Genomic DNA, 27,465 nt, shown 5'->3' with positions numbered 1-27,465 from the left:
TGTGCTGCCAAGTTTTTTAAATGTACTGTTAAATGAATCAATTACATTGCTAACCAGCAGAATATTATATTTAGTGATCTAGCTAAGTTAAGTTTCCACTTCTTCAGATGGTGAATTAGCCTCAAATTAGCCTTTGTGATATTAATACACAAAAAAGATATCAATCTCTACTGAATATATCTATCTATCTATCTACCTACAAAATATCTCATAAATACATGGGCCCTATTTTGAGAGTAAAATATACCAACAAAATAATAATTGTCAACCCACAATTCATGACAATCTGGTTTAGGTTGCACATCAAAATATATTGTGTCATGCATTCCTGCTTGGACATATTTGATGAAACATTTTATTTTAATTTTTATAGAATCACACAAACTCAGTAGCACTGTAATGACTTACAATTATTACAAATGTTCTCTTATCACGTGACGGAGTGACTACATTTTTGAGAAAATGTTAGTGGCATTCCCCACCTGGGGAAAAAGTTAGTCTTGAGCCCTGATTAGCCTGAATTGGCTAATTAGTTAATTGCGCACTCTCACCTTGAAGCGTATGAACCTCTTCTTCCAGGAGTGCTTGCCTGAGAGGTATATCTGGCGCAGGGCCTCATGGCACAGCTGCATGTCAATGCCATCAGGCCCGACAGTGAACTGAAAGGCCACGGCCTGGTGAGCTTCTGCCATGGTGACTGCTGCTGTACAGGGTCACTGAGGAGAGAGGGAGGAGGGGACATGACACATCGATAGGATTAGTTATTTTTCCCTTTTATTTAACCTGGAAGTACCATTGAGGTTAGAAGACCTCTTTTATTTATTTTATTTGTATTTCACCTTTATTTAATCAGGTAGGCTAGTTGAAAACAAGTTCTCATTTACAACTGCGACCTGGCCAAGATTAAGCAAAGCAGTTCGACACATACAACAACACAGAGTTACACATGGAATAAACAAACATGCAATCAATAATACAGAAAAATCTATAAACAGCATGTGCAAATGAGGTAAGATAAGGGAGGTAAGGCAATAAACAGGCCATGGTGGCGAAGTAATTACAATATAGTAATTCAACACTGGAATGGTAGGGTGTGCAGAAGATGAATGTGCAAGTAGAGATACTGGGGTGCAAAGGAGCAAGATAAATAAATAAATACAGTATGGGGATGAGGTAGATTGGATGGGATATTTACAGATGAGCTACAGTATGTACAGGTGCAGTGATCTGTGAGCTGCTCTCCAGGCTGTGTAAGGGCTATTTAACCAAGAAGGAGAGTGATGGAGTGCTGCATCAGATGACCTGGCCTCCACAATCACCCAACCTCAGCCTAATTGAGATGGTTTGGGAGCACTTTGTGTACATAGTCCCCCCCAAACAAATGCTAACCTCCCCTGTTATTGCAATGATGAGAGCTTAGAATGTCCTAGGGGTATGATATTTCTGCATCTAACCTTCTCATTCATCATTATTCATGATTAATTCAGGACTGTCCATAATCATGGTAGCATTCACAATATAGAAGCGTTTAGCAACATGTCCTATTCTTATTTACAATAAAAGTGACTCCAAAATAACACAATACATTATTGTTACAGTATCTAGAGTTTACAAAATGGTACAATATAGATAAATAATTATACACAACAAAGAATGACATCTGCCCACATGATCAAATTGATGTCAATTGAGCACAAAATAATCTGAAGCACACTTAAAACAAACAGCAAATGCATCCAACAAGTTTGTAGAATCACAAGCTTTATGTAATCATTGTGCGCTAGGAATATGGAACCTTTGGTCCCCTAAAATGGTGGGACTCTGTACAAAAAGTGCTGTAATGTCTAAACGGTCCACCCAAAACGTATATCACTGGGAGTTGATTTGCCCATGGGTGGAATCTCAGTCTCAGTCAGTTGGGGAACCCTGATGAAATACTTTTGACCAGACCCCTGTAGGTGCCCAATAGGGAATCGGGTGCCATTTGAGACACAGCCTCACTCTTTTTAATCCCCAACAAGAGGTGGAATCTCAGTCTAGAAGACTACAGTGCCTTTGGAAAGTATTCAGACCCCTTGACTTTTTCCACATTTTGTTACATTACAGCCTTATTCTAAAATGGATTAAATACATACAAATTCCTCAGCAATCTACACACAATACCCCATAATGACAATGCGATCAGGTTTAGAATATTTTGCAAATTTACTAGAAATAGAAGAAAGAAATACCTCATTTACATAAGTATTCAGACCCTTTGCTGTGAGACTTGAAACTTAGCTCATGTGTATCCTGTTTCCATTGATCATCCTTGAGATGTTTCTACAACTTGAATGGTGTCCACTTGTGGTAAATTCAATTGATGGGACATGATTCAGAAAGGCACACACCTGTCTATATAAGGTCCCACATTTGACAGTGCATGTCAGAGCAAACACCAAGTCATGAGGTTGAAGGAATTGTCCATAGAGTTCCGAGACAGGATTGTGTTGAGGCACAGGGCTGGGGAAGGGTACCAAAGCAATTCTGCAGCATTGAAGGTCCCAAGTGGCGCAACGGTCTAAGGCACTGCACTACAGATACCCCGGTTCGAATCCAGGCTGTTTCACAACAGGCCGTGATTGGGAGTCCCATAGGGCGGTAAATAAGAATTATTATTAACTGACTTGTCTAGTTAAATAAAAAAATAACACAGTGGCCCCCATCAATCTTAAATGGAAGAAGTTTGGAACCACAAAGACTCTTCCTAGAACTGGCCACCTGGCCAAACTGAGCAATCGGGGGAGAATGACCTTGGTGAGGGCACTGAAAAAGCTCTAGGGTTCCTCTGTGGAGATGGGGCGAAACTTCCTGAAGGACAACCATCTCTGCAGCACTCCACCAATTTCTATTTATTTTTTTATTTCACCTTTATTTAACCAGGTAGGCTAGTTGAGAACAAGTTCTCATTTGCAACTGCGACCCCCAATCAGGCCTTTATGGTAGAGTGGCCAGACGGAAGCCATTCCTCAGTAAAAGGCAATTGACAGCCCACTTGGAGTTTGCCAAAAGGCACTTAAAGACTCTTAGACCATGAGAAACAAGATTCTCTGGTCTAATGAAACAAAGAATGGCCTAAATGCCAAGTGTCATGTCTGGGTGAAACCTGGCACCATCCCTTTGGTGAAGCATGGTGGTAGCAGCATCATACTGTGGGGATGTTTTTCAGCAGCATGGACTGGGAGACTAGTCAGGATGGAAGGAAAGATGAACAGAGCAAAGTACAGAGAGATCCTTGTTGAAATCCTACTCCAGAGCGCTCAAGACCTCAGACTGGGGCGAAGGTTCACCTTCCATCAGGACAATGACCCTAAGCACACAGCCAAGACAACGCAGGAGTGGCTTCGGGACAAGTCTCTGAACGTCCTTGAGTGGCCCAGCCAGAGCCCGGACTTGAACCCGATTAAACATCTCTGGAGAGACCTGAAATAGCTGTGCAGCAACTTTCTCCATCCAACCTGACAGAGCTTGAGAGGATCTGCAGAGAGGAATGGGAGAAACTCCCCAAATACCGGTGTGCCAAGCTTGTAGCGTCATACCCAAAAAGACTCGAGGCTATAACTGCTGCCAAAGGTGCTTCAACAAAGTACTGAGTAAAGGATCTGAATATTTATGTAGATTGTAGATGGTACAGTTTTTTTGTTATTAGGGGGTGATGTGTGTCGATTGATGATAAAAAAAAATATATTTAATCAATTTAGAAAGAGGCTGTAACATAAAACAATGTGGAAAAAGTAAATGGGTCTGAATACTTTCCAAATGCACTGTATGTGAAGGCACATCTCATTTCACTAGATAGAACTCCATCTCATTTTATAGAATAGTTAAGCCTTAACCTGAAGCAGTTTAAACCTACTACTAGCTACTCAGTGGTACGAGGAGAACGAGGAGAAGCAGGCCTAATAAAGCTAGGTATGCCAGTTCATTTGCAGTCTGGTTGGTAAATGATTGAGTAGTTTTACAATGTAAAGTTTTACCATCACATTTCCTTACAGGTTCACTCAAAGCCCAAGGCATTTAATTATTACCTGTAAATCGCATAGATCATTACCCAGGTAAGGTCTAAGGTTCTACAGAGGTACTATGCTATGCATTATATTTCAGTTAACATGGCCATGAAAATTTTATCCAAAAACGTATTGGTGGAGTATGTTTTACAATATTATCTACTATCACAGATCTCTGGGTTTGTCGTATATACAGTGGCAAGAAAAATTATGTGAACCCTTTGGAATTACCTGGATTTCTGCATAAATTGGTCATAAAATTAGATCAGATCTTCATCTAAGTCACAACAACAGACAAACACAGTCTGCTTAAACTAATAACACACAAATTATTGTATTTTTCTTGTCTGTATTGAATACATAATTTAAACATTCACAGTGTAGGTTGGAAAAAGTATGCGAACGCCGTGGCTCATTAGAGTCTGGGGCCAGCTAACCTGGAGTACAATCAATGAGACGAGATTGGAGATGTTGTTTTAAGCTGCCCTGCCCTATAAAAAAACTCACAAAATTTGAGTTTGCTATTTACAAGAAGCATTGCCTGATGTGAACCATGCCTTGAACAAAAGAGATCTCAGAAGACACAAGATTAAGAATTGTTGACATGCATAAAGTTGGAAAGGGTTACAAAACTATCTCTAAAAGCCTTGATGTTCATCAGTCCACTGTAAGACAAATTGTCTATAAATGGAGAAAGTTCAGCACTGTTGCTATACTCCCTAGGAATGGCCGTCCTGCAAGAGCACAGCGCAGAATGCTCAACGAGGTTAAGAAGAATCCTAGTGTCAGCTAAAGACTTACAGAAATCTCTGGAATATGCTAACATTTCTGTTGACGAGTCTAGGACACGTAAAACTCTAAACAAGAATGGTGTTCATGGGAGGACACCATGGAAGAAGCCACTGCTGTCCAAAAAAAACTGCTGCACATCTGAAGTTCGCAAAAGACCATCTGGATGTTACACAGCACTACTGGCAAAATATTCCGTGGACAGATGAAACTAAAGTTTAGTTGTATGGAGGAACACACAACACTATGTGGAGAAAGAAAAAGGCACAGCACACCAACATCAAAACCTCATTCCAACTGTAAAGTATGGTAAGGGCCTGGACAGTTTGCTATTATCGACGGGAAAATTAATTCCCAAGTTTATCAATACAGGCTATTTGTCCGCCAATTGAATCTCAACAGAAGTTGGGTGATGCAACAGGACAACGACCCAAAACACAGAAGTAAATCAACAACAGAATGGCTTCAACAGAAGAAAATAGACCATCTGGAGTGGCCCAGTCAGAGTCCTGACCTTATCCCGATTGAGATGCTGTGGCATGACCTCAAGAGAGTGGTTCACACCAGACGTCCCAAGAATATTGATGAACTGAAACAGTTTTGTAAAGAGGAATGGTCCAAAATTCCTCATGACCATTGTGCAGGTCTGATTTGCAACTACAGAAAACATTTGGTTGAGGTTATTGCTGCCAAAGGAGGGTCAACTAGTCATTAAATGCAAGGGTTCACATACTTTTTCCCACCTTGCACTGTGAATGTTTACACGTTGTGTTCAATAAGACATGAAAACATATAATTATTTGTGTGTTATTAGTTTAAGCAGACTGTGTTCGTCTATTTTTGTGACCAATTTATGCAGAAGTCCAGGTAATTCCAAAGGATTCAAATACTTTTTCTTGCCACTGTAGTCTATTTTCTAAGACAGATAGGCAAACCTCATCCAGCATCCATGGCTGCCTGGACTGTCACCCCTAAAACACTCAACAAAACCAATTGAAGGTAGACCCTAATACCTTTTTTTAACAACATGACTAGGTGAGGAGTGGTGCTGGAACAACATCTCTAGGCGATAGTATAAGTTTGAAAATGGTCAAAATGCTTCGTTATGTCCCCCTGCCCTTGGAGTATGCACTGATTTAACCTGATTGGATATGTGAAAGCAAGGATAAAACTTCAAAGCTTAGACCGGTCAAGACATGTCAGATCAGCGATCAGCAACTTTAAGCAAGGTGGGAGGGTGGCTGGTAGCGGGCATGGCCATTGAAGCGGTCTTCGACCAAACATTTTAGAGACCCTCCTCTTGGCCGCACAGACAACATTATACTGTTTTAAAGCGAATTTCCTGCAATTCTAAGCATTTTCCCATGGGGTAGAGAGTGCATTTTACAGTTTTAAAGCTACTTACCTGCAATATAGGGCTGGGCAATATGGCCAAAATATCATATCACAGTATTTTTTTTTATGAGTAGTGCGTGACCCTATGGTGGTAACAAATACATTCTAAGTGATTTCAATGGGTCTTTCTCCATTCTGATTGCTTTATGCTGTTCAATTCAACCCCAAATAATTTCCTGCTTTTTCATAAATGTCTGCATTTCCTGCAATCATTTGAGGTCATTTCCACACTGCCATGTAGGGCTGCACGATATGGGCAAACAATCTAAGCCTTATTTTTAACTAAAATGTTGCAATTGCGATGTGACTTGCAATTTATAGCAAAACACTTGGGTGAACTGTTGGAATCATGGAAATAAAATGATTATTTTAATTCTATACTCTAAAGGAATATAATAGTGGGCACTCTGAATACAGTGTTGAAAATATGAAAATATCAGGAAGAGTTATTGTGACAGGGTAGGAACCAAAGTGTTAATAAGTGTTTTAGGGGACCCTATAATCTTTGGCTACATTAACTGTTACATTAACTGTTTTCTCATGTAGCTAACATATTAATTCTTTGCATATTCTGTGTCTGCCCCATCGACCGGAAGTCGTCTGTTCGTTCGACCCATCGATTGGTTAATTTTTTTAAATGCATATTTTCCATATATAGCCATATATACAGTGGGGAGAACAAGTATATGATACACCACAGATTTTGCAGGTTTTCCTACTTACAAAGCATGTAGAGGTCTGTAATTTTTTTTATCATAGGTACACTTTAACTGTGAGAGATGGAATCTAAAACAAAAATCCAGAAAAACACATTGTATGATTTTTAAGTAATTAATTTGCATTTTATTGCATGACATAAGTATTTGATCACCTACCAACCAGTAAGATTTCCAGCTCTCACAGACCTCTTAGTTTTTCTATGAAGCCCTCCTGTTCTCCACTCATTACCTGTATTAACTGCACCTGTTTGAACTCGTTATCTGTATAAAAGATACCTCAATCAAACAGACTCCAACCTCTCCACAATGGCCAAGACCAGAGAGCTGTGTAAGGACATCAGGGATAAAATTGTAGACCTGCACAAGGCTGGGATGGGCTACAGGACAATAGGCAAGCAGCTTGGTGAGAAGGCAACAACAGTTGGCACAATTATTAGAAAATGGAAGAAGTTCAAGATGACGGTCAATCACCCTCGGTCTGGGGCTCCATGCAAGATCTCACCTCGTGGGGCATCAATGACCATGAGGATCATGGGATCAGCCCAGAACTACACGGCAGGACCTGGTCAATGACCTGAAGAGAGCTGGGACCACAGTCTCAGAGAAAATCATTAGTAACACACTATGCCGTCAAGGATTAAAATCCTGCAGCGCAGGCAAGGTCCCCCTGCTCAAGCCAGCGCATGTCCAGGCCCGTCTGAAGTTTGCCAATGACCATCTGGATGATCCAGAGGAGAAATGGGAGAAGGTCATGAGGTCTGATGAGACAAAAATAGAGCTTTTTGGTCTAAACTCCACTCGGCGTGTTTGGAGGAAGAAGAAGGATGAGTACAACCCCAAGAACACCATCCCAACCGTGAAGCATGGAGGTGGAAACATCATTCTTTGGGGATGCTTTTCTGCAAAGGGGACAGGACGACTGCACCGTATTGAGGGGAGGATGGATGGGGCCATGGCCGAGATCATGGCCTACAACCTCCTTCCCTCAATAAGAGCATTGAAGGTGTGTCGTGACTGGGTCTTCCAGCATGACAACAACCCAAAACACACGGCCAGGGCAGCTAAGGAGTGGCTCCGTAAAGAAGCATCTCAAGGTCCTGGAGTGGCCTAGCCAGTCTCCAGACCTGAACCCAATAGAAAATCTTTGGAGGGAGCTGAAAGTCCGTATTGCCCAGCGACAGCCCTGAAACCTGAAGGATCTAGAGGTCTGTATGGAGGAGTGGGCCAAAATCCCTGCTGCAGTGTGTGCAAACCTGGTCAAGAACTACAGGAAACGTATGATCTCTGTAATTGCAAACAAAGGTTTCTGCACCAAATATTAAGTTCTGCTTTTCTGATGTATCAAATACTTATGTCATGCAATAAAATGCAAATTAATTACTTAAAAATCATACAATGTGTTTTTCTGGATTTTTGTTTTAGATTCCGTCTCTCACAGTTGAAGTGTACCTATGATAAAAATTACAGACCTCTACATGCTTTGTAAGTAGGGAAACCTGCAAAATCGGCAGTGTATCAAATTTTTTTCCCCCACTGTGTGTGTGTGTATATATATATATATATATATATATATATATATATATATATATATATATATATGTTTTAATAATACAAATGCCTCAAGAAGCATCAGAGAATTGTTTATTTTTTACCTGACCCAACTATTCTTCTCCTGCTCCTGCTGTCTTTAGCAGATTCTTCCAGTACTCTCCTGAAGTTCCCGGTAATATGCTACATGGGGAGTCTGCAACCTTTCTCATGTGGAATGCCAATTTATCTTCCCATTTCTAGTGATCTGCATCCCAGTTATGGTTTTCATATGCACGTTTTTGTGTAACAGTTTCATTTCATTTATAATAACGGTCTTCATATTTCAAAATCATTGTCATGTGGTTAATCAAAATCTGATCCAAATCTAAATGAGAATGATAGAAACCTAAAAAGTAATTCTACAGCCATTGCCAACTATGGAAAAATAGCATACATAAAGGCAACAAATGAAAGCATTGCAGCCATCAGGTAGAAAATGGCCTGATAAAAATAAATATCCTATAAATCCCGTTGGCTACAGATGGCCGGTCTGCAACAAACTTCAAACATTGTATCAACTTGGGTCTGGCCCGAAGCTTGCAAAATTGTACTAAATATTCTGGACCCTCAGAGTTTCCTGAGCAAGTGAGCTTGGGACAGACACAGCTGTCTGTAATTTGTGCAAGGGATAAGAAGCAGTGCTTGACTTGGGCAGGAGCTCACTGGAGCTGAGAACCGGCACCTCAAATGTTCTACTTCTTGAGCTCCTGTTCCTTTTATAGAATATTATCTCAAAAGTATTGTGAAGCTCCTGCACCTACATATAAAACATTAACAGCACCCAAAATTAGTACCAGAACCTATTTCAGTCCAAGTCCAGCACTGATAAGAAGTAATAAGGCAGGCCTATTTTATGACGTTTCCACTGGATCAGAGCATGACATTTTTCCCTTTCATGCTGAATGGTTATCGAAAGGGAGAGATCTGGAAAAGCAGACTTCTTGCTGTGGTGAGTTAAGCCAATCAGAAATACTATCAGATCCCCAAATGGGCACATTTATATGCCTACATTTACGCAGGCCTACTTCTATGCGTGCGCGTCCTTACTCAACATTGGCAGGAAGCGCTCCAAACAAAAGACAATGACTAAATTGACAAAACTCGTAAATGGAATGAAATAAACCAAACCTTGTTTCTCACAAGTGTAGCATAGGTTGTGCACTCTGCAAACAACGTGTCCACTCTGACAATGACAACAGGAAGACTGGAATAATAATAATGAATTAATTAACATAAATTACCATAACCAAAGTAACAAACATTGTAGATGAGAAATTATAGGAATTCATGGTAAAAGTACTACAGGTGATATATGTGATGGGGAATTGATATACACTAACAATCAAACGCAAACAAATCACACAAGTAAGTTATGAAACAATGAATGTGCACAAATTGGCAGGAGAGGCATTCTGGAGAGAGAAGTGCATTGTGCATCTGGGCACATGGTCAATCCGACATCTGCATTGGCCATGCAGCATTTACGGTGATATGGCCTCTGCAGAAGTCAGGGCATTCACACTTCTTGCGCTTCACGGAGCAGTGCAGAGTTGTTGTCAAGGAAGTGAGTTTGTGTTCTACAGGATGTACCGCCCCCACCTACCGTCAACCAATCATGTCAATGCGGAGATATACAGAGCCCTCTGCATTGTTACAAAAATTGGGAGGCTTATGGCATGTAGTTCAATTTGGCCTCTGCAATTGCGTCACCCCTCCATATGGAGCCTCCAAACACATGTTTGGATCAAGCATAAATTGATGCGCCCTCCACAATGGACTAGTTCACTGAGATGGGCACATACATACAGTTTGGAGTCACTTAGAAATGTCCTTGTTTTTCAAGAAAATCTAATTGATCAGCAATACAGTATAGACATTGTTAATGTTGTAAATGACTATTGTAGCTGGAAACTGCAGATTTTTAATGGAATACCTACATAGGAGTACAGAGGCCCATTATCAGCAACTATCACTCCTGTGTTCCAATGGCACATTGTGTTAGCTAATCCAAGTTTATAATTCTAAAAGAATAATTGATTATTATAAAACCCTTTTGCAATTATATGTTAGCACAGCTGAAAACTGTGATGGGCGTAACTACCAATAGGATATCAAGAAATTGGGGAGAAGAGGGGTAAAAAAAAAATAATGTAAATAGGTCATGTAAAAACCCTAACCGGTCCATGCATCAATACCGGTATATTGTAAAATATGGTATACCACCCAGCACTACTGCAATTCTAGTCCATTTTTTTAAGCTACACTTAAAAATATAAGCTACACAAAAATATAAACGCAAGATCAATTGTTGGTCCCATGATTCATGTGATTAAATAAAATAAAAGATCCCAGCCCGGTGGAGGAGTGAATTAATGAATTTTGGGCGTACTCCACCCATGGAAGAAATCAGGCCCACTCTCCCTGCCGGTTCTGGCAGTGACTCTTCAGGAACCTCCCCAGCTCCTGGTTCATCCCCTCCACCTGCCCATTAGACTGAGGCCTATACCCGGAAGTGAGGCTGACAGTGACCCCGAGCTTCTCCACCAAGGCTCTCCATACCCGTAATGTGAATTGTGGGCCATGTTCAGAGACGATGGCCTCCGGTAGTCCTTAATGTCAGAAGACCTGCTGAAATAGTGCCTCAGCAACATGGAGAGCAGAAGGAAGAACAGAGAGAGGGATGAAACAGGATTTGGAAAATCTATCCACAACCACCAAAGGTTTGGTTTCAGAAAATACCTCCCGCGGGTTCTGGTATACCTCCAGGATGTTGGGCTGAAGGGCAACCACAGGACTCCGACGTGGAACCAGAGGCAACGGGAAAGCAGGTCCTCCAGCATTCGGGTGCCTAGCCCGTGATTTTCATCCTTGACCATGAGATGGTGGAGTTATGGCGTTGAAGCTAAGGGAGGCCGAAAATTATCTTGTGAGCTGGTGCACTGGTGATGAAGGGAATGTTCTCCTGATGGATGGACTCCATGGTGAGGGTGAGTGGTCTGGTGATGTGTATGATGGTCCCGGAACCTAATGCCCGATTGTCGAGGGCTTGAACCGGGAAAGGAGAGGAGAGCCAGTATGAGGTGATGTTAAGAGAGGAGGCAAGGGTCTGGTCAATAAAGTTCCCAGCGGAACCGGAATCCACTAATGCTGTAGAAACAGGACATGAGGGACAGTCAACTAGTGTGATCGACACCAAAAAGGGTTTGGCAGAAAGTGATGAAGAGGGGATACTCACGCCTGCCCCTGCATGTGGAAGATCACGTGACCTTCCTATGCGCTTGTCGAATCCTGAGTTGGGATGTACCGGACACTGCTGGAGCTAGTGCCCTCCTTGACCACAATAGAGACAGAGCCCCAGCTGTCTCCATCTGCGTCATTCCGCCTCAGGGAGACGTGTGACCCCTACCTCCATGGGTTCAGGCTCTGATCCAAAGTGTTCACAGAGGGACGCTCCCGAAGTAGGTTATCCAGATGGATGGCCATCGCGATGAGTGTGTCCAAGGAGAGGTTGTCGTCTCAACAGACCAGTTCCGTCTGAACCTCCTCACGCAGACCTCTTTGGAAGAGCGTACAAAGCGCCGGCTCATTCCATCTGCTGGATGCTGCTACTGTCCGGAAGGTGAGTGCGTACTCAGCAGCAGTCTGGTCCTCCTGCCGTAATTGGAGTAGGCGCTCACCCCCCCCCCTCTGCCCTCCGATGGATGATCGAAGATACTTCTGAACAGAGCCATGAACTCCTGATACGAATCCAGCTCCTCCTCTGCCAGACGGCCGTAGCCCATTCCAACGCCCGCCCAGTCAGCAGAGAAAGAAATAACTGTATCAACCTTGGACATCTCGGTGGTGGGGGCTCCCACCTGGTGCACAAAATAGAGGTAGTAGGAGTAGCTTATTTTGACAAAACTCCTGATACTTCGGTGAAGTATCAGATAGAGAGATAAAGCGAAAACATACAAAACACAACAACTGTTCAGAGACAAAAAAAAAAAAAAATCCCTATAAGATTTAGTAAATGCAACAAGTATTAGATCGAGAAAGACTCAGAGAAAAAATCCAATGAAAAAACAGTGGGACTTGGGGCAGACACACTCCATGGATATGTAGGCTCCCCTCCCGATTGTGCTCTCCCTCTTCCTCTTCCTCTCTCCATCCACTCTCCTCTCCCTCCACTTCTCCCTTCTCTTCCTCCTCGCTCAACATCTCTATCCCTCCTATCATCTCTAACTCCTCTTCCCCCCTGCCTTCTGCTGCTGAGCCCTGACTCTCCACATCAGCTCCCTCGCTTTCACTGACCTAGAGGAACAGACTAAGAGAGAAAGAGAGAGAGAGAGAGAGAGAGAGAGAGAGAGAGAGAGAGAGAGAGAGGAGCAGGGCAACAAATAGGATACAATTGGTCCGGAACATCATCTCTCTCTCCCGCTCAGTCTCTGTCTTCATTACTCTCTTTTTCTCAACCACACACATACGGTCTACCTAATAATCACCTCTTGGGAGTTTCCATAATGAATTGTGTGACACAGTTGCAGGCCTCCCATTACACACACACACACACACACACACACACACACACACACACACACACACACACACACACACACACACACACACACACACACACACACACACACACACACACAGTTCATGGTGTGCATATGTACAGTGCATATGTACAGTGCATTCATAAAGTATTCAGACCCCTTGACTTTTCCACATTTTGTAACGTTACAGCCTTATTCTAAAACGTATATAAAAAAATCCTCATCAATCTTCAATCTACACACAATACCCCATAATGACAAAGCAAAAACTGATTTGTATACAATTTTGCCTAATTTATTACAAATAAAAACATAAATACTTTATTTACATAAGCATTCAGACCATTTGCTTTGAGACTCAAAATTGAGTTCACATGCATCCTGTTTCCATGTATTATCCTTGAGATGTTTCTACAACTTGATTGGAGTCCACCTGTGGTAAATTCAATTGATTAGACATGATTTAGAAAGGCACACACCTGTCTATATAAGGTCCCAAAGTTGACAGTGCATGTCAGAGCAAAAACCAAGCCATGAGGTCGAAGGACTTGTCCGCAGAGCTCTGAGACAGGATTGTGTTTAGGCACAGATCTGGGGAATGGTACCAAAACATTTCTGCAGTATTGAAGGTTCCCAAAAACACAGTATCATTCTTAAATGGAAGAGGTTTGGAACCACCAAGACTCTTCCTAGAATTGGCCGCCCCAGCAAACTGAGCAATCGGGGGAGAAGGGCCTTGGTCAGGGAGGTGACCAAGAACCTGATGGTCATTCTGACAGAGCTCTAGAGTTCCTCTGTGGAGATGGGAGAACCATCCAGAAGGACAAATATCTCTGCAGCAATCCACCAATCAGGTCTTTATGGTAGAGAGGCCAGACGGATGCCACTCTTCGGAAAAAAGGCACATGACAGCCCGCTTGGAGTTTGCCAAAAGGCACCTGAAGGACTCAGACCATGAGAAACTAGATTCTCTGGTCTGATGAAACCAAGATTGATTGAACTATTTGGCCTGAAAGCCATGTGCCACGTCTGGAGGAAACCTGGCACCATCCCTATGGTGAAGCATGTTGGTGGCAGCATCATGCTGTGGGGATGTTTTTCAGCGGCAGGGACTGGGAGATCCATGATGAAAACCTGTCCACTCCAGAGCGCTCAGGACCTCAGACTGGGGCAAAGGTTCACCTTCTAACAGGACAATGACCCTAAGCACACAGCCAAGACAATGCAGGAGTGGCTTCGGAACAAGTCTCTGAATGTCCTTGAGTGGCCCAGTCAAAGCCCGGACTTGAACCTCATCGAACATCTCTGGAGAGACCTGAAAATAGCTGTGCTGCAACGCTCTCCATCCAACCTGACAGAGCTTGATAGGATCTTAGGTAAATGTGATTTCACTTGTTGTTTGTTTATAAATTAGCAAATTTTTCTAAAAACCTGTTTTTGCTTTTTCATTATGGGGTATTGTGTGTAGATAGATGAGGGGGGAAACAATGTCATCTATTTTACAATATGGCTGTAACGTAACAAAATATGGAAAAAGTCAAGGGGTCTAAATACTTTTCGAATGCACTCTATGTCAGACTGATGGATAATCAGACAGGATAGAGTGCATAAAAGATATTCATGAATATGATCATAGATGGGTCAGATTATAACCATAAAGACTATATAGGTTACACACACTTCAAGACCCATAGTCAGATTACTTTTTATAGATGGTAAGAAGTCTAAGTACTGTATGTGGCACAACAGTTTACAGATTCAATGCATCATAAACTATTGTTTATTTATTTAGGATGTTGAAAGTAAAAGATTGAAAAGATGACACTATATGCAATTTAGTCAAACAGGTTTCAAATAATTATTAATCTGTTTCGATGGGTATAGTTAGCTGTTTGTTTTTGTAGGAGGGAGTGAGACAAATAAATGTTTTATTTAACCTTTATTTAACTAGGCAAGTCAGTTGAGAACAAATTCATCTTTACAATGATGGCCTACCTTGGACCAATGGCCTACCCTGGACCAAAGCAGCGGCTCGCCATTGCTAAATGCATTTGGGGAAACACTAGGCCTACAGGCCTAGGCTATAACCATACACATTGGAATCTCTGTTTTATTTTCTATTTACAGTACTTGATATTCATGTCTCATAGCGCATGAGACAGACCGTTCAGCTACTGTAAGGCCGGGGTAAAGAATGACAATCCATGGACACTGCGACTTCAGATATAGACTCGAAGGTTCAATAAGAGCAACCACACATCTTCAGGGGACAAATAAAATAAGGATAAGTCACATGATCAGAGCGCTGGCACATGCTACGACACCAAACTCTAAACTGAAGCTATCCCAGAAACCCTTGCTCTTTATAGTCAGAGCCACAGCATCCACTATCAAAATAAAAGTCATTCAATTACAGTCCCACATTACTATAACAACTTGTCTCGTTCCTGAAACCTGACACTCACAAGCTCTCTTGAAAGACATGCAGTTGGGAAAAGCTAACAACAAAGGGTTGAAATAAGATGCAGACTGCTACTATTAGCCTAAACTATCTGAATTGATTTGAGAAGTGTATGCCACATCTTACAATACAACTAGCTAATAATTGAACAGAGGTCACAGAGAGAACTTCAATTGATGTGGAGCAAGCATGCTACAGACATCCATTTGTACTGGTATGACATGTTACACATAACATTGCCGTGTAGGCATGTTAGTGTGTCTGGGATTCAGAGAAAAATAATTTCCCATATCTTTACAAAGTGGCATTGCATGTGACTGAATATGATACTATTGTTTGTTAGAACATGGCCCACCCCACTGACCTCTATAGGTCAGCCATTTTGGTCAGGGAGTTGGTCAACCATGGTTTGCCAGTGCTGTGATAAAAGTGTAGAATAAGACATTTTAAGAATTTATCTGCACTGTATGTGTGTTAGCTGGCTAGCCAGGAGTAATGATTCCATTAATTTTTCAAATTAACTGCCACTATGTGACTCACCACCTGGATTCGGTCTTATATAGCAAAATGTGATTTTTTAATATATTTTTTTTACATTGGGTAAAAGTAGAGACCCAGAGCTACAAAATAGTATATCGTACACTGCATTTGAGGAACAATGGGAAAGTAATTTTGCTTTGAAAGTTGATCAACTTGTAAACTCACTTTTCAGAAAATCGCCTTTGAATGTTTTGGTATCTAGTGAAGAGCTTTTCTTTGTCTACAACCATTCAGCATCGTTCACATCCTCTTAAGCTTTAGCCCCACCCACCTCATTTTGCTCAGAGCGCACACTTGATGCTCTGGGCGATAATTTCTTTACCTCTGGATAACATGAAAACACACCTAACCAGCTCTGCTGGCAACAATTTCATTATGACCTTTTGCAGACGTTTACTGACACCGGCCATATTCAACTGGTGTTGTACACACGTCACGTAACGTTAGCTAACGAGCCAGCCTGCTAACGTTAGATAGTTAAACAACAATGAACAAAGTGCCAACACTGCCTAAGTGCAACACTTCCTAACATTAGGCTCTAACAGCTCTGGGTAACGAATAATAACGTCTGCTAGGGAGCCAGCCAGCTAACGTTAGCTAGCTAGCTAACAGTACACTTTAGCTTAAGACATACAGTGCCTTGAGAAAGTATTTGGCCCCCTTGAACTTTGCAACCTTTTGCCACATTTCAGGCTTCAAACATAAAGATATAAAACTGTATTTTTTGTGAAGAATCAACAACAAGTGGGACACAATCATGAAGTGGAACGACATTTATTGGATATTTCAGACTTTTTTAACAAATCAAAAACTGAAAAATTGAGCGTGCAAAATTATTCAGCCCCTTTACTTTCAGTGCAGCAAACTCTCTCCAGAAGTTCAGTGAGGATCTCTGAATGATCCAATGTTGACCTAAATGACTAATGATGATAAATACAATCCACCTGTGTGTAATCAAGTCTCCGTATAAATGCACCTGCACTGTGATAGTCTCAGAGGTCTGTTAAAAGCGCAGAGAGCATCATGAAGAACAAGGAACACACCAGGCAGGTCCGAGATACTGTTGTGAAGAAATGTAAAGTCGGATTTGGATACAAAAAGATTTCCCAAGCTTTAAACATCCCAAGGAGCACTGTGCAAGCGATAATATTGAAATGGAAGGAGTATCAGACCACTGCAAATCTACCAAGACCTGGCCGTCCCTCTAAACTTTCAGCTCATACAAGGAGAAGACTGATCAGAGATGCAGCCAAGGGGCCCATGATCACTCTGGATGAACTGCAGAGATCTACAGCTGAGGTGGGAGACTCTGTCCATAGGACAACAATCAGTCGTATATTGCACAAATCTTGCCACAAGCCACCTGGGAGACACACCAAACATGTGGAAGAAGGTGCTCTGGTCAGATGAAACCAAAATTGAACTTTTTGGCAACAATGCAAAACGTTATGTTTGGCGTAAAAGCAACACAGCTGAACACACCATCCCCACTGTCAAACATGGTGGTGGCAGCATCATGGTTTGGGCCTGCTTTTCTTCAGCAGGGACAGGGAAGATGGTTAAAATTGATGGGAAGATGGATGGAGCCAAATACAGGACCATTCTGGAAGAAAACCTGATGGAGTCTGCAAAAGACCTGAGACTGGGATGGAGATTTGTCTTCCAACAAGACAATGATCCAAAACATAAAGCAAAATCTACAATGGAATGGTTCAAAAATAAACATATCCAGGTGTTAGAATGGCCAAGTCAAAGTCCAGACCTGAATCCAATCGAGAATCTGTGGAAAGAACTGAAAACTGCTGTTCACAAATGCTCTCCATCCAACCTCACTGAGCTCGAGCTGTTTTGCAAGGAGGAATGGGAAAAAATGTCAGTCTCTCGATGTGCAAAACTGATAGAGACATACCCCAAGCGACTTACAGCTGTAATCGCAGCAAAAGGTGGCGCTACAAAGTATTAACTTAAGGGGGCTGAATAATTTTGCACGCCCAATTTTTCAGTTTTTGATTTGTTAAAAAAGTTCCACTTCATGATTGTGTCCCACTTGTTGATTCTTCACAAAAAAATAAAGTTTTATATCTTTATGTTTGAAGCCTGAAATGTGGCAAAAGGTCGCAAAGTTCAAGGGGGCCGAATACTTTCGCAAGGCACTGTATAACTAAACAAGGAACCTAGCTAGGTAAACAACATTTAAGATCACACACATCACGTAACGTTAGCTAACGTGCCAGCCAGCTAACATTAGCTAGTTAAACAACAAGAGTGCTGGGAGCTAACCAACCAGGTCCAATGTTAGCTAGCTAACATTAGGCTCTAACTAGAAAAGCAAACGGCTCTGGGAAACAAATAATAATGTCAGCTAGGGAGCCAGCCAGCTAACGTTAGCTAGCTAGCTAACAGTACACTTTAGCTTGAAATGAAACCACTTTATGTCAAAATTAGAAAGGTGTAATATCTGAAAAGGAAGCTAGCTAATGCTAGACTACCTTACCTGTATACATCAACATGCATTATGGACGCGTCTCCCGGTCAGGAATGCCATACCATGGTTGCACTTAGTTTGAAGATGTAATCCGGAGACAGCCGTTTTCTCCATCTCTTTAGCTATCATACTCTAATTCCACTCATTTCAAAACTTGATCCTCCAGAAAATGGAGAGCAACACTTATGCAGCTACACTACACAATACATTTTTTAAAACCTTTCTAGGGCAGGCGTTCTGCTAGCGGAACCCCTCGACAACATTCCACTGAAAAGGCAGCGCCTTTTTTTTGTAACATTCACAAAGTCCAATACTGCAAATGAAAGATAAACATCTTGTTAATCTACCTATCGTGTCCGATTTCAAAAATGCTTTACAGCGAAAGCACAACATATAGTTAGGTCATAGCCAAGTAAAAAAAAACACAGCCATTTTTCCAGCCAAAGATAGGAGTCACAAAAAGCAGAAATAGAGATAAAATGAATCACTAACATTTGATGATCTTCATCAGATGACACTCATAGGACATCATGTTACACAATACATGTATGTTTTGTTCGATAATGTGCATATTTATATCCAAAAATCTCAGTTTACATTGGTGCGTTAGTGCAGTAATATTTTGATTCCAAAATATCTGGTGATTTTGCAGAAATATTCATAATAAGCATTGATAAAAAATACAAGTGTTATTCACAGAATTAAAGATAGACTTCTCCTTAACCCGTAGTGACGCCCAGCCCGTGAACGGGACCGTTATCGTCATCTGACACTAATTAGCATAACGCAACGGACATAAATCTTCCTAGAAAATATTCCTATTCATGAAAATCACAAGTGAAATATATTGGAACACAGCCTAGCCTTTTGTTAATCACCCTGTCATCTCAGATTTTCAAAATATGCTTTACAGCCAACGCTAGACAAGCATTTGTGTAAGTTTATCATAGCCTAGCATAGCATTATACCTTGCTAGCAGGCAAACTTGTCACGGAAATCAGAAAAGCAATCAAATTAAATAGTTTACCTTTGATGAACTTCGGGTGTTTTCACTCACGAGACTCCCAGGTAAACAGCCAAAGTTCATTTTTTCCCAAAAGATTATTTTTGTAGGCGAAATAGCTCCGTTTGTTCTTCACATTTGGCTGAGAAATCGCCCGGAAATTGCGGTTACCACAACGCCGAAAAATATTCCAAATTAGCTCCATAATATCGACAGAAACATGGCAAACGTTGTTTCGAATCCATCCTCAAGGTGTTTTTCTAATATCTATTCGATATTATATCAGTTGGGCCAATTCGTTTTTCACTCTGACCGATTGGAGTAATGGCTACCTCTGCGTAAGTGGTCACATGGTGGCTCCGAGAGAGATTCTCGCGTAAAATACAATGTGGCTGCCTACGGCTATTCTTCAACAGAAATACGTAAAACTACGTCACAATGCTGTAGACACCTTGGGGAATACGTAGAAAGCGTAAGCTCGTTGATGGTACATTCACAACTGAATAGGGAGTCATTGGAACGCAGCGCTTTCAAAACCTGGGGCACTTCCGGATTGGATTTTTTTCAGGCTTTCGCCTGCAACATCAGTTCTGTTATACTCACAGACAATATCTTTACAGTTTTGGAAATGTTAGAGTGTTTTCTATCCAAAGCTGTCAATTATATGCATATTCTAGCATCTTTTCCTGACAAAATATCCCGTTTAAAACGGGAACGTTTTTTTTCCAAAAATGAAAATACTGCCCCCTAACACCAAGAGGTTAATGCAACCGCTGTGTCAGGAAAAAACGTAATCTGAGAACGGCGCTCAGAGCCCAATCCAGACAAAGAAATATCCGCCATGTTGGAGTCAACAGAAGTTAGAAATAACACTATAAATATTCACTTACCTTTGATGATCTTCATCAGAAGGCACTCTCGGGAATCACAGTTCGACAATAAATTACTGATTTGTTCCATAAATTCCATCATTTAGCCACTTGTTGTTAGCGTGTTCAGTAATCCATCTTCATGAGGCGCGAACACTTCGTCCAGACAAAAACTCTAAAAGTTCCATTACAGGTCGTAGAAACAAGTCAAACGATGTATGGAATCGATCTTTAGGATGTTAACATAAATCATCAATAAGGTTCCAACCAGAGAATTTCATTGTCTGAAGAAAAGCACTGGAACGAGAGCTAACTGTCGGGAGCGCGCGTCACGAGCCTGAGACACTCTGCTAGACCCATGACTCATTCAGCTCCCATTCCCCCCTCCTTTATAGCAGAAGCCTGAAACAAGTTTCTAAAGACGGTTGACATCTAGTGGAAGCCGTAGGAAGTGCAACTTGACTCCATAGACACTGTGTATTCGGTAGGCCAAGCTTTGAAAAACTACAAACCCCACTTCCTGGTTGGATTCTTTCTCAGGTTTTCGCCTGCCATATGAGTTCTGTTATACTAACATACATCATTCAAACAGTTTTAGAAACTTCAGAGTGTTTTCTATCCAATACTAATAATAACATGCATATATTACCATCTGGGACAGAGTAGGAGGCAGTTCACTCTGGGCACGCTATTCATCCAAAAGTGAAAATGCTGCCCCCTATCCCCAAAAGGTTAAAGCCGCATTCGACAGAATTCACAACACAGACTGACAAGCTCAAATAGACAGACGACATTCAATATGGTAGACCAATCTTCTCTCGGCATGTCCAGCCCACTCATTATCTCAGACAATCATGGCTAGTTGAAAGGTTGCTAACTTTTTCTGTGGCTTAACCAACAAAGCTCGTAATTTAATAATTGTATTTGTATTTACAGATAACATACAAGTTTGTTATTAAGGCACATGAAAGTTCACATGTTCGAGACAAAATGTCTGCATTTTGATTAAAACGATGTGCACGCTTCAATGGGGCAGGAGGATGTGTGTTGTTGTGATTCTGGATGGCCAGATAGCTAGCAACAATGACTAGAAACTGCCATGTGGGGAATTGTAAGTGGCTCGTTTTATCTTATCGTGTTATCTGGGATCCCGAGTGGCCAACGGTCTAAGGCACTGCATCTCAGTGCGAGAGGTGTCACTATAAGGCCTGGTACGAATCCAGGCTGTATCACATCTGGCTGGGATTGGGAGTCCCATAGGGCGGCCACAATTGGCCCAGCGTCGTCCGGATTTGGCCAGAGTAGGCCATCATTGTAAATAAGAATTTGTTCTTAACTGACTTGCCTAGTTAAATAAAAGGTTACATTTAAAAATTTTGATCTTGATAACATGTCTTGTTTTGAGTTGTTTTGACTGATGACACATCTATATTAACATGGCTAAAATCCTCTAGCTAGATGTATTTGAGAGACAACAAGTGGTCATTGTGCAACTTTATTTACGTGAACATTCTAAGCCAAACCCGTCTATTTTGCCCCATACTGTAGTTGTGCACAGATTAGTTTTGTTGCTAAACAACCATTAAAGCAATCCAGTATTGAAGCAAAGATTGTCTATTATATTGACAAGATAGTCAAGTGACCGCTCTAACAATGGAAATACATGTCCTCAAAGATGGAAGGCAGGCAGGAGGAGACGAGATCAGGTGGGACCATTCTAGCTATTGAGAGGGCAGTTACTTGTGTGAACAACAAGCCTTCGTGATCGAAAGAGGACTCCTCTTTGTATCTGTGCCATTATTGCGTCTGTGACAGCATGGGCAAGGCCATTGAGTATATCTCAATTTTAAAGTAGTCCATTTGCTTCTTCATTGGCTGATTGCTCTCAACTCATAGGAATCCCCATCCAGCTGACGACTTTAAAATGGTGGAAGCCTTCAATGGCAATGTCCATGCTATAACGGGTTAAAGCCATAATGAGTCCTCTATCTATATTTATGACAACTCCGATATGAAGTTGTTTTTTTCAAAATGGCCTAAATGCCACATGTCCACTTATATCAGTGCATTCGTAACAACCCATCCATAATGAAACTTCTATTAAATCAAATAAGCCTCACATAGCAAATGAGCTATTTTCTGTTTACCAAATTTGACACTCTCATTGACCTCCATACAAAAATTCCTCACTGCCTGGGTTTATTTTCGTGGACAAATTTGGGTGGAGTAAAACCTTTCACGTCGCCTCTTCCTCTCTGGTTGAAATCACCTGAAGCCTTGTTCACATTACCCATAATTGTAATAGCAATGCCTCCTTGCTGTTAAAGGCTCCATTGCTAGACGTATACTGCATACTTTGAAATTGTTCAAACTTTGCGTCATCTTCTGTCCAGCCAGAGTCCATCGAAGAACAGGAAGTTGCCAAACCACAGAAGATGAAAATATGTGGCTTTCGGTGATGGCTTTATGGAATAGCTAGCAACTTGTAAACCATTACCCATTCATATAAGTGAGTACTATTTTAATAGTAATGTTAAATAATACACATTGGCTGCTAAGCCAATTATATTATATGACTGTTGCCTCCCGTTAAGTTTATTGTGATGGTAATTAAATGTTTTTAATAATAATTTTTAGGTGGAGGTTGTTAGCTACATTGGTATCTTTTTTTTAGCTAGATAGATATAGCTGCTGTGCAGTGCAAGCTAGCTTAACCTACTTTAAAGTTAGAGAAACAAGTTGAGGAAAAAGTAACTTAAAAAAACATGTTCTATTATCACTTGAAACAATTTACTTATCATGTCTTTAATGAAAATGTCATATTTTCCAATCTCCAAAAATAAGAGACAGGCACTCCTCTTTTCATACAGTGTAATGAAATATATCACGATGCGTATGGGCATGACATGCAAACCTCCCCGGCCAGGTTGCAAAATAAATGTACACATACATGTTATTCAATCATTTCACCCATACGCTGACGCGCTTGAACGAGCGTCTGCGTAGCCAGGCGTTAAAATAGAACTTGGTTGGTTTTATTTGAGCAGCTCGTGCGCTTCAAGTCCCCTCCTTATTGTTCGTCAGGAAGATACAAACCCACTGGAGGCTTAAAAGATCAATTAAGAAAGATTAAATTAAGAATTAACTAACTAAAAACCTAAGTAGGTTTTTCTTTTTATCTGTGGATTAATCGCCGGCGTAGAGGTACACGATTTTGTAAGACCCTGTGTAAAAATTATACAAAGCTCCAGCTAAAAAAAAGTACTCATCTAAAGCTTTTCTTTATTTTTACAATTTTCTACATTGTAAATTAATAGTGAAGACATCAAAACTCTGAAATAACACATATGGAATCATATAATAATCAAGAAAGTGTTAAACAAATCAAAATATATTTTAGATTTTAGATTCATCAAAGTAGCCACCCTTTGCCTTGATGACAGCTCTCTTGGCATTTTCTCAACCAGCTTCGCCTGGAATGCTTTTCCAAAAGTCTTGAAGGAGTTCCCACATATGCTGAGCACGTTGGCTGCTTTTCCTTCACTCTGCGGTCCAACTCATCCCAAACCATCTCAATTGGGTTGAGGTCAGGTGATTGTGGAGGCCAGGCCATCTGATGTAGCACTCCATCAATCCATCTCTCATTCTTGCTCAAATAGCCTGGAGGTGTGTTGGGTCATTGTCCTGTTGAAAAACAAATGATAGTCCCACTAAGCTCAAACCAGATGGGATGGGCGTATTGCTGCAGAATGCTGTGGTATGCCTTGAATTCTAAATAAATTACAGACAGTGTCACCAGCAAAGCACCCCCACACCATCAAACCTCCTCCTCCATGCCTCACAGTGGGAAATACACATGCAGAGATCATCCACTCACCTACTCTGTGTCTTCCTTTCCTGTGGCGATCCTCATGAGAGCCAGTTTCATCATAGTGCTTGATGGTTTTTTCGACTGCACTTGAAGAAGTATTCAAAGTTCTTGACATTTTACGGATTGACTAACCTTCATGTCGTCAAGTAATAATGGACTGGCATGCTTATTTTAGCTGTTCTTGCCATTATGTGGACTTGGCCTTTCAACAAATCGGGCTATCTTCTGTATACCACCCCTTCCTTGTCACAACACAACTGATTGGCTCAAACACATTAAGAAGGAAATAAATTCCACAAATTAACTTTTAACAAGGCACACCTGTTAATTGAAATGCATTCCAGGTGACTATCTCACAAAGCTGGTTGAGAAAATGCCAAGAGTGTACAAAGCTGTCAATCAAGACAAAGGTTGGCTACCTTGAAGAATCTCAAATATAACATATATTTTGATTTGTTTAACACTTGTTTGGTTTACTACATGATTCCATGTGTTATTTCATAGTTTAGATGTCTTCATTATTATTCTACAATGTAGCAAATAATACAAATCAATTAAAACCCTGGAATGAGTAGGTGTATCCAAATGTTGACTGGTACTGTGTTCATTTTTTATTTTTCATTATTATTATTTTTTATTCAAGCTTTATTTAACTAGGCAAGTCCGTTAAGAACAAATTCTTATTTACAATGACGGCCGACCGGGGAACAGTGGGTTAACTGCCTTGTTCATGGGCAGAACGACTGATTTTTTACCGTGTCAGCTCAGTTCATCTCCCAGGACAAAGTGGCTAGAAAAAGCAAGCTATCTTAATGGCCATTAATGTTAAATGTGTGTTTCGGTATGCCCCCAAATTAGTATCGTTGGTTCACAGTTGGTTTCGATATTTTAACCTGCGTGTCATGATCGTCTCTGGTGTGGATGGACAAAATCATCATGCGCGCCTTGACGGTGTCGTCAGCTTATGAAGGACATATTTCTGGGTACCTAAGGCAGCCTGCAACGACGCAGTTGTGTTTCCATTCAGCTAGTGTTTCACCAGCCACTTTCCCTTCCCCCAGATGGGTTCCCGTGATCACATGACTGTGCTACTGGAAACTGGGGGAAAGGTCGTAGAGCTGTAGCGCTCGAATTCTAGGCAAACGAGCAACGAATAACTCGCAACATTATAGCCATCATACTCGGCGATAATAGGCTACGTTGTTTATTATTATACTTGGGTGAACGTGTAATAAGCCACGATAATAAAGTAAATAGTATTATGTGACTGAATAACTGCATAAAAACGGGATCCATTCAAATGTAATCGCAATCTTGTTTGTTTAAACTAAAACGAAAGAAAAATATGTTCTCATCATGAGCTATAGGTTTCTTCTTTTGCTCATTCACGCACATAATACACATTTGTATCTTAAAATGCATTACATGGGAAATATTATTGGATATGTTTCTCTGGGGTTGAATTACAGGCCACTTGGTGTAAAATGGGGTCAGCATTTCCCTATGATTGGAATAGGCTATAATTCAGTGTTTCTGAGTCAACCTAAATTCACTTTAGTCAATGTAAGAAGGTATAAAGCTAGATAATCTAATGCAGTGCCTAATGATTGATCAATGCCTTGCATAAGGCCCTCAAAGGACACACACCTGTACTGTACTCTCTCTGACCTTCCTCTGCTCTATTTGGAGGTTACATGTGTACAGAGGGCAGGTGTCCCCTTTGACATTGTAGCAACGTTTAGACAATAGCCTTGCAGATAAAAAAGTAAACAAACTTGGGGAATAATAAAGTATTTGCCAATGAGACTGTTAGAGAATGAATGACCTCTTATTTGGACTCCTGCCCAATAGCAGTGTAATGATCCCAACAACAGTTCAGCGATTCATTGATAGGAAACCTGCTGGTTTTGTTGTGAAACAAGATTGTGTCCTCTTGCTGTCAAAATGCCATTACATGAATGGTAAGGCCTACTGTATTTATATCCAAATAGTGTCTTTTCAACACAGATTCCTTACATTGGAGAGATAGTCAAACAAATATATATTTATTTGTTTAACATTTCTAAGGAGTCATAATGAGACCATGGTCTCTTTCGCAGATGAGCCCTGCGTGAACACATCCACAAACAACATGGTTTTATTCAAGTGTCATATATGGTAGTTATGACACAGGAGTAAGTGCAAACAAAGGTAAAAATACTAGATCTAAGTATTTAACTTAAACTTGGTTTATAAACACTTCAGTTTCATAAACACCTATGGCTCATTGCGAATTTAGGTCTATAGGCGATTGTCTTCTTTACAAACGCATCATAGTAGTAAAATATTTTTGTATGACCATTTCACTACGCTGAAGACTGAATACAAAATGTAACGTCAGAGATTCCCCCGTACCGGGGTCGTCACTAGTTACCACAGCCACAAAGTCATAATAATGACTAAACCCCGCCTATTTCTACAGTTTCTCTTAACCACACTGCTAAAGTTATGCCTAACCCCAACCTTACATTGAGACCAAAAATATTTTTTTTTAACGATATAGCCAATTTTTACTTTATTGTTTGACTGCAGCCACACTTCGAAAAATGCTATAATCGAACAAAACAAAACAGACCCAAACAAAGAATGATTTTACTCACCAGCCCTTTCTCCAAACGTGTATATTAGCAACGCAAAATGTAAAAGAGGACTTTCTTTGAACGTGTCCAAGGTTGTGAGGCTTGGTTAGACCTCCCTCGGCGTTGACAGTTGCAAGGCGCCGTATGAATGGAAAGTGAGGACCTGCAGAGACCGCCCAGTTTGAAACGTCACATTAGCTCCTCTTTTTCTTCTTCTTTGGAGAGGCCAAACGGACACAATTGATGGGAAGTTCGGCTCTTTTTACTGACTCGGATCTTTTCGACTCGTTCAGTCAAGAGTCAACGAATGTTTCGACTCATTTCGTTCATTTGAGTCAGTAATGTCCAGAGCACGCAGGACCCCTTATCAGCAACGATTAACTGAAAACTCGAGTCATGATTCTACAAGCCTTTCGTTCACGTCGTTCACCATGAAGTGCTTATTGGAGCTGTCATTTGTGACTGAGGGATAAGTGTGCTTTAAACAATGTACATTTGTTGATTGCTAGGCATCAAAGCTGTCATCAAGGGCTCCCGAGTG

At 41.0% G+C, this 27,465-nt stretch overlaps 1 protein-coding gene across 1 annotated transcript in view; it reads right to left on the bottom strand.

Annotated features, from left to right (window-relative positions):
* Window positions 1-27,147, bottom strand: part of LOC139367939 (carnitine palmitoyltransferase 1Ab (liver)) — a 73,509-nt gene extending 46,362 nt beyond the window's left edge. The window contains exons 1-2 of the mRNA XM_071106341.1: window positions 26,946-27,147; window positions 552-716 (exon numbers count right to left, since the gene is read on the bottom strand). Coding sequence (XP_070962442.1) covers window positions 552-692 — 141 coding nt within the window. The 5' untranslated portion in view covers window positions 693-716; window positions 26,946-27,147. The remainder of the gene's footprint in view (window positions 1-551; window positions 717-26,945) is intronic.
* Between the last annotated feature and the right edge of the window lie 318 nt (window positions 27,148-27,465).

Source organism: Oncorhynchus clarkii, chromosome 2, assembly GCF_045791955.1.
Source record: "Oncorhynchus clarkii lewisi isolate Uvic-CL-2024 chromosome 2, UVic_Ocla_1.0, whole genome shotgun sequence".
Lineage (NCBI taxonomy): Eukaryota > Metazoa > Chordata > Actinopteri > Salmoniformes > Salmonidae > Oncorhynchus > Oncorhynchus clarkii.
The sequence above is the reverse complement of the archived record's forward strand: the minus strand, read 5'-3'. Positions and strand labels throughout refer to the sequence as shown.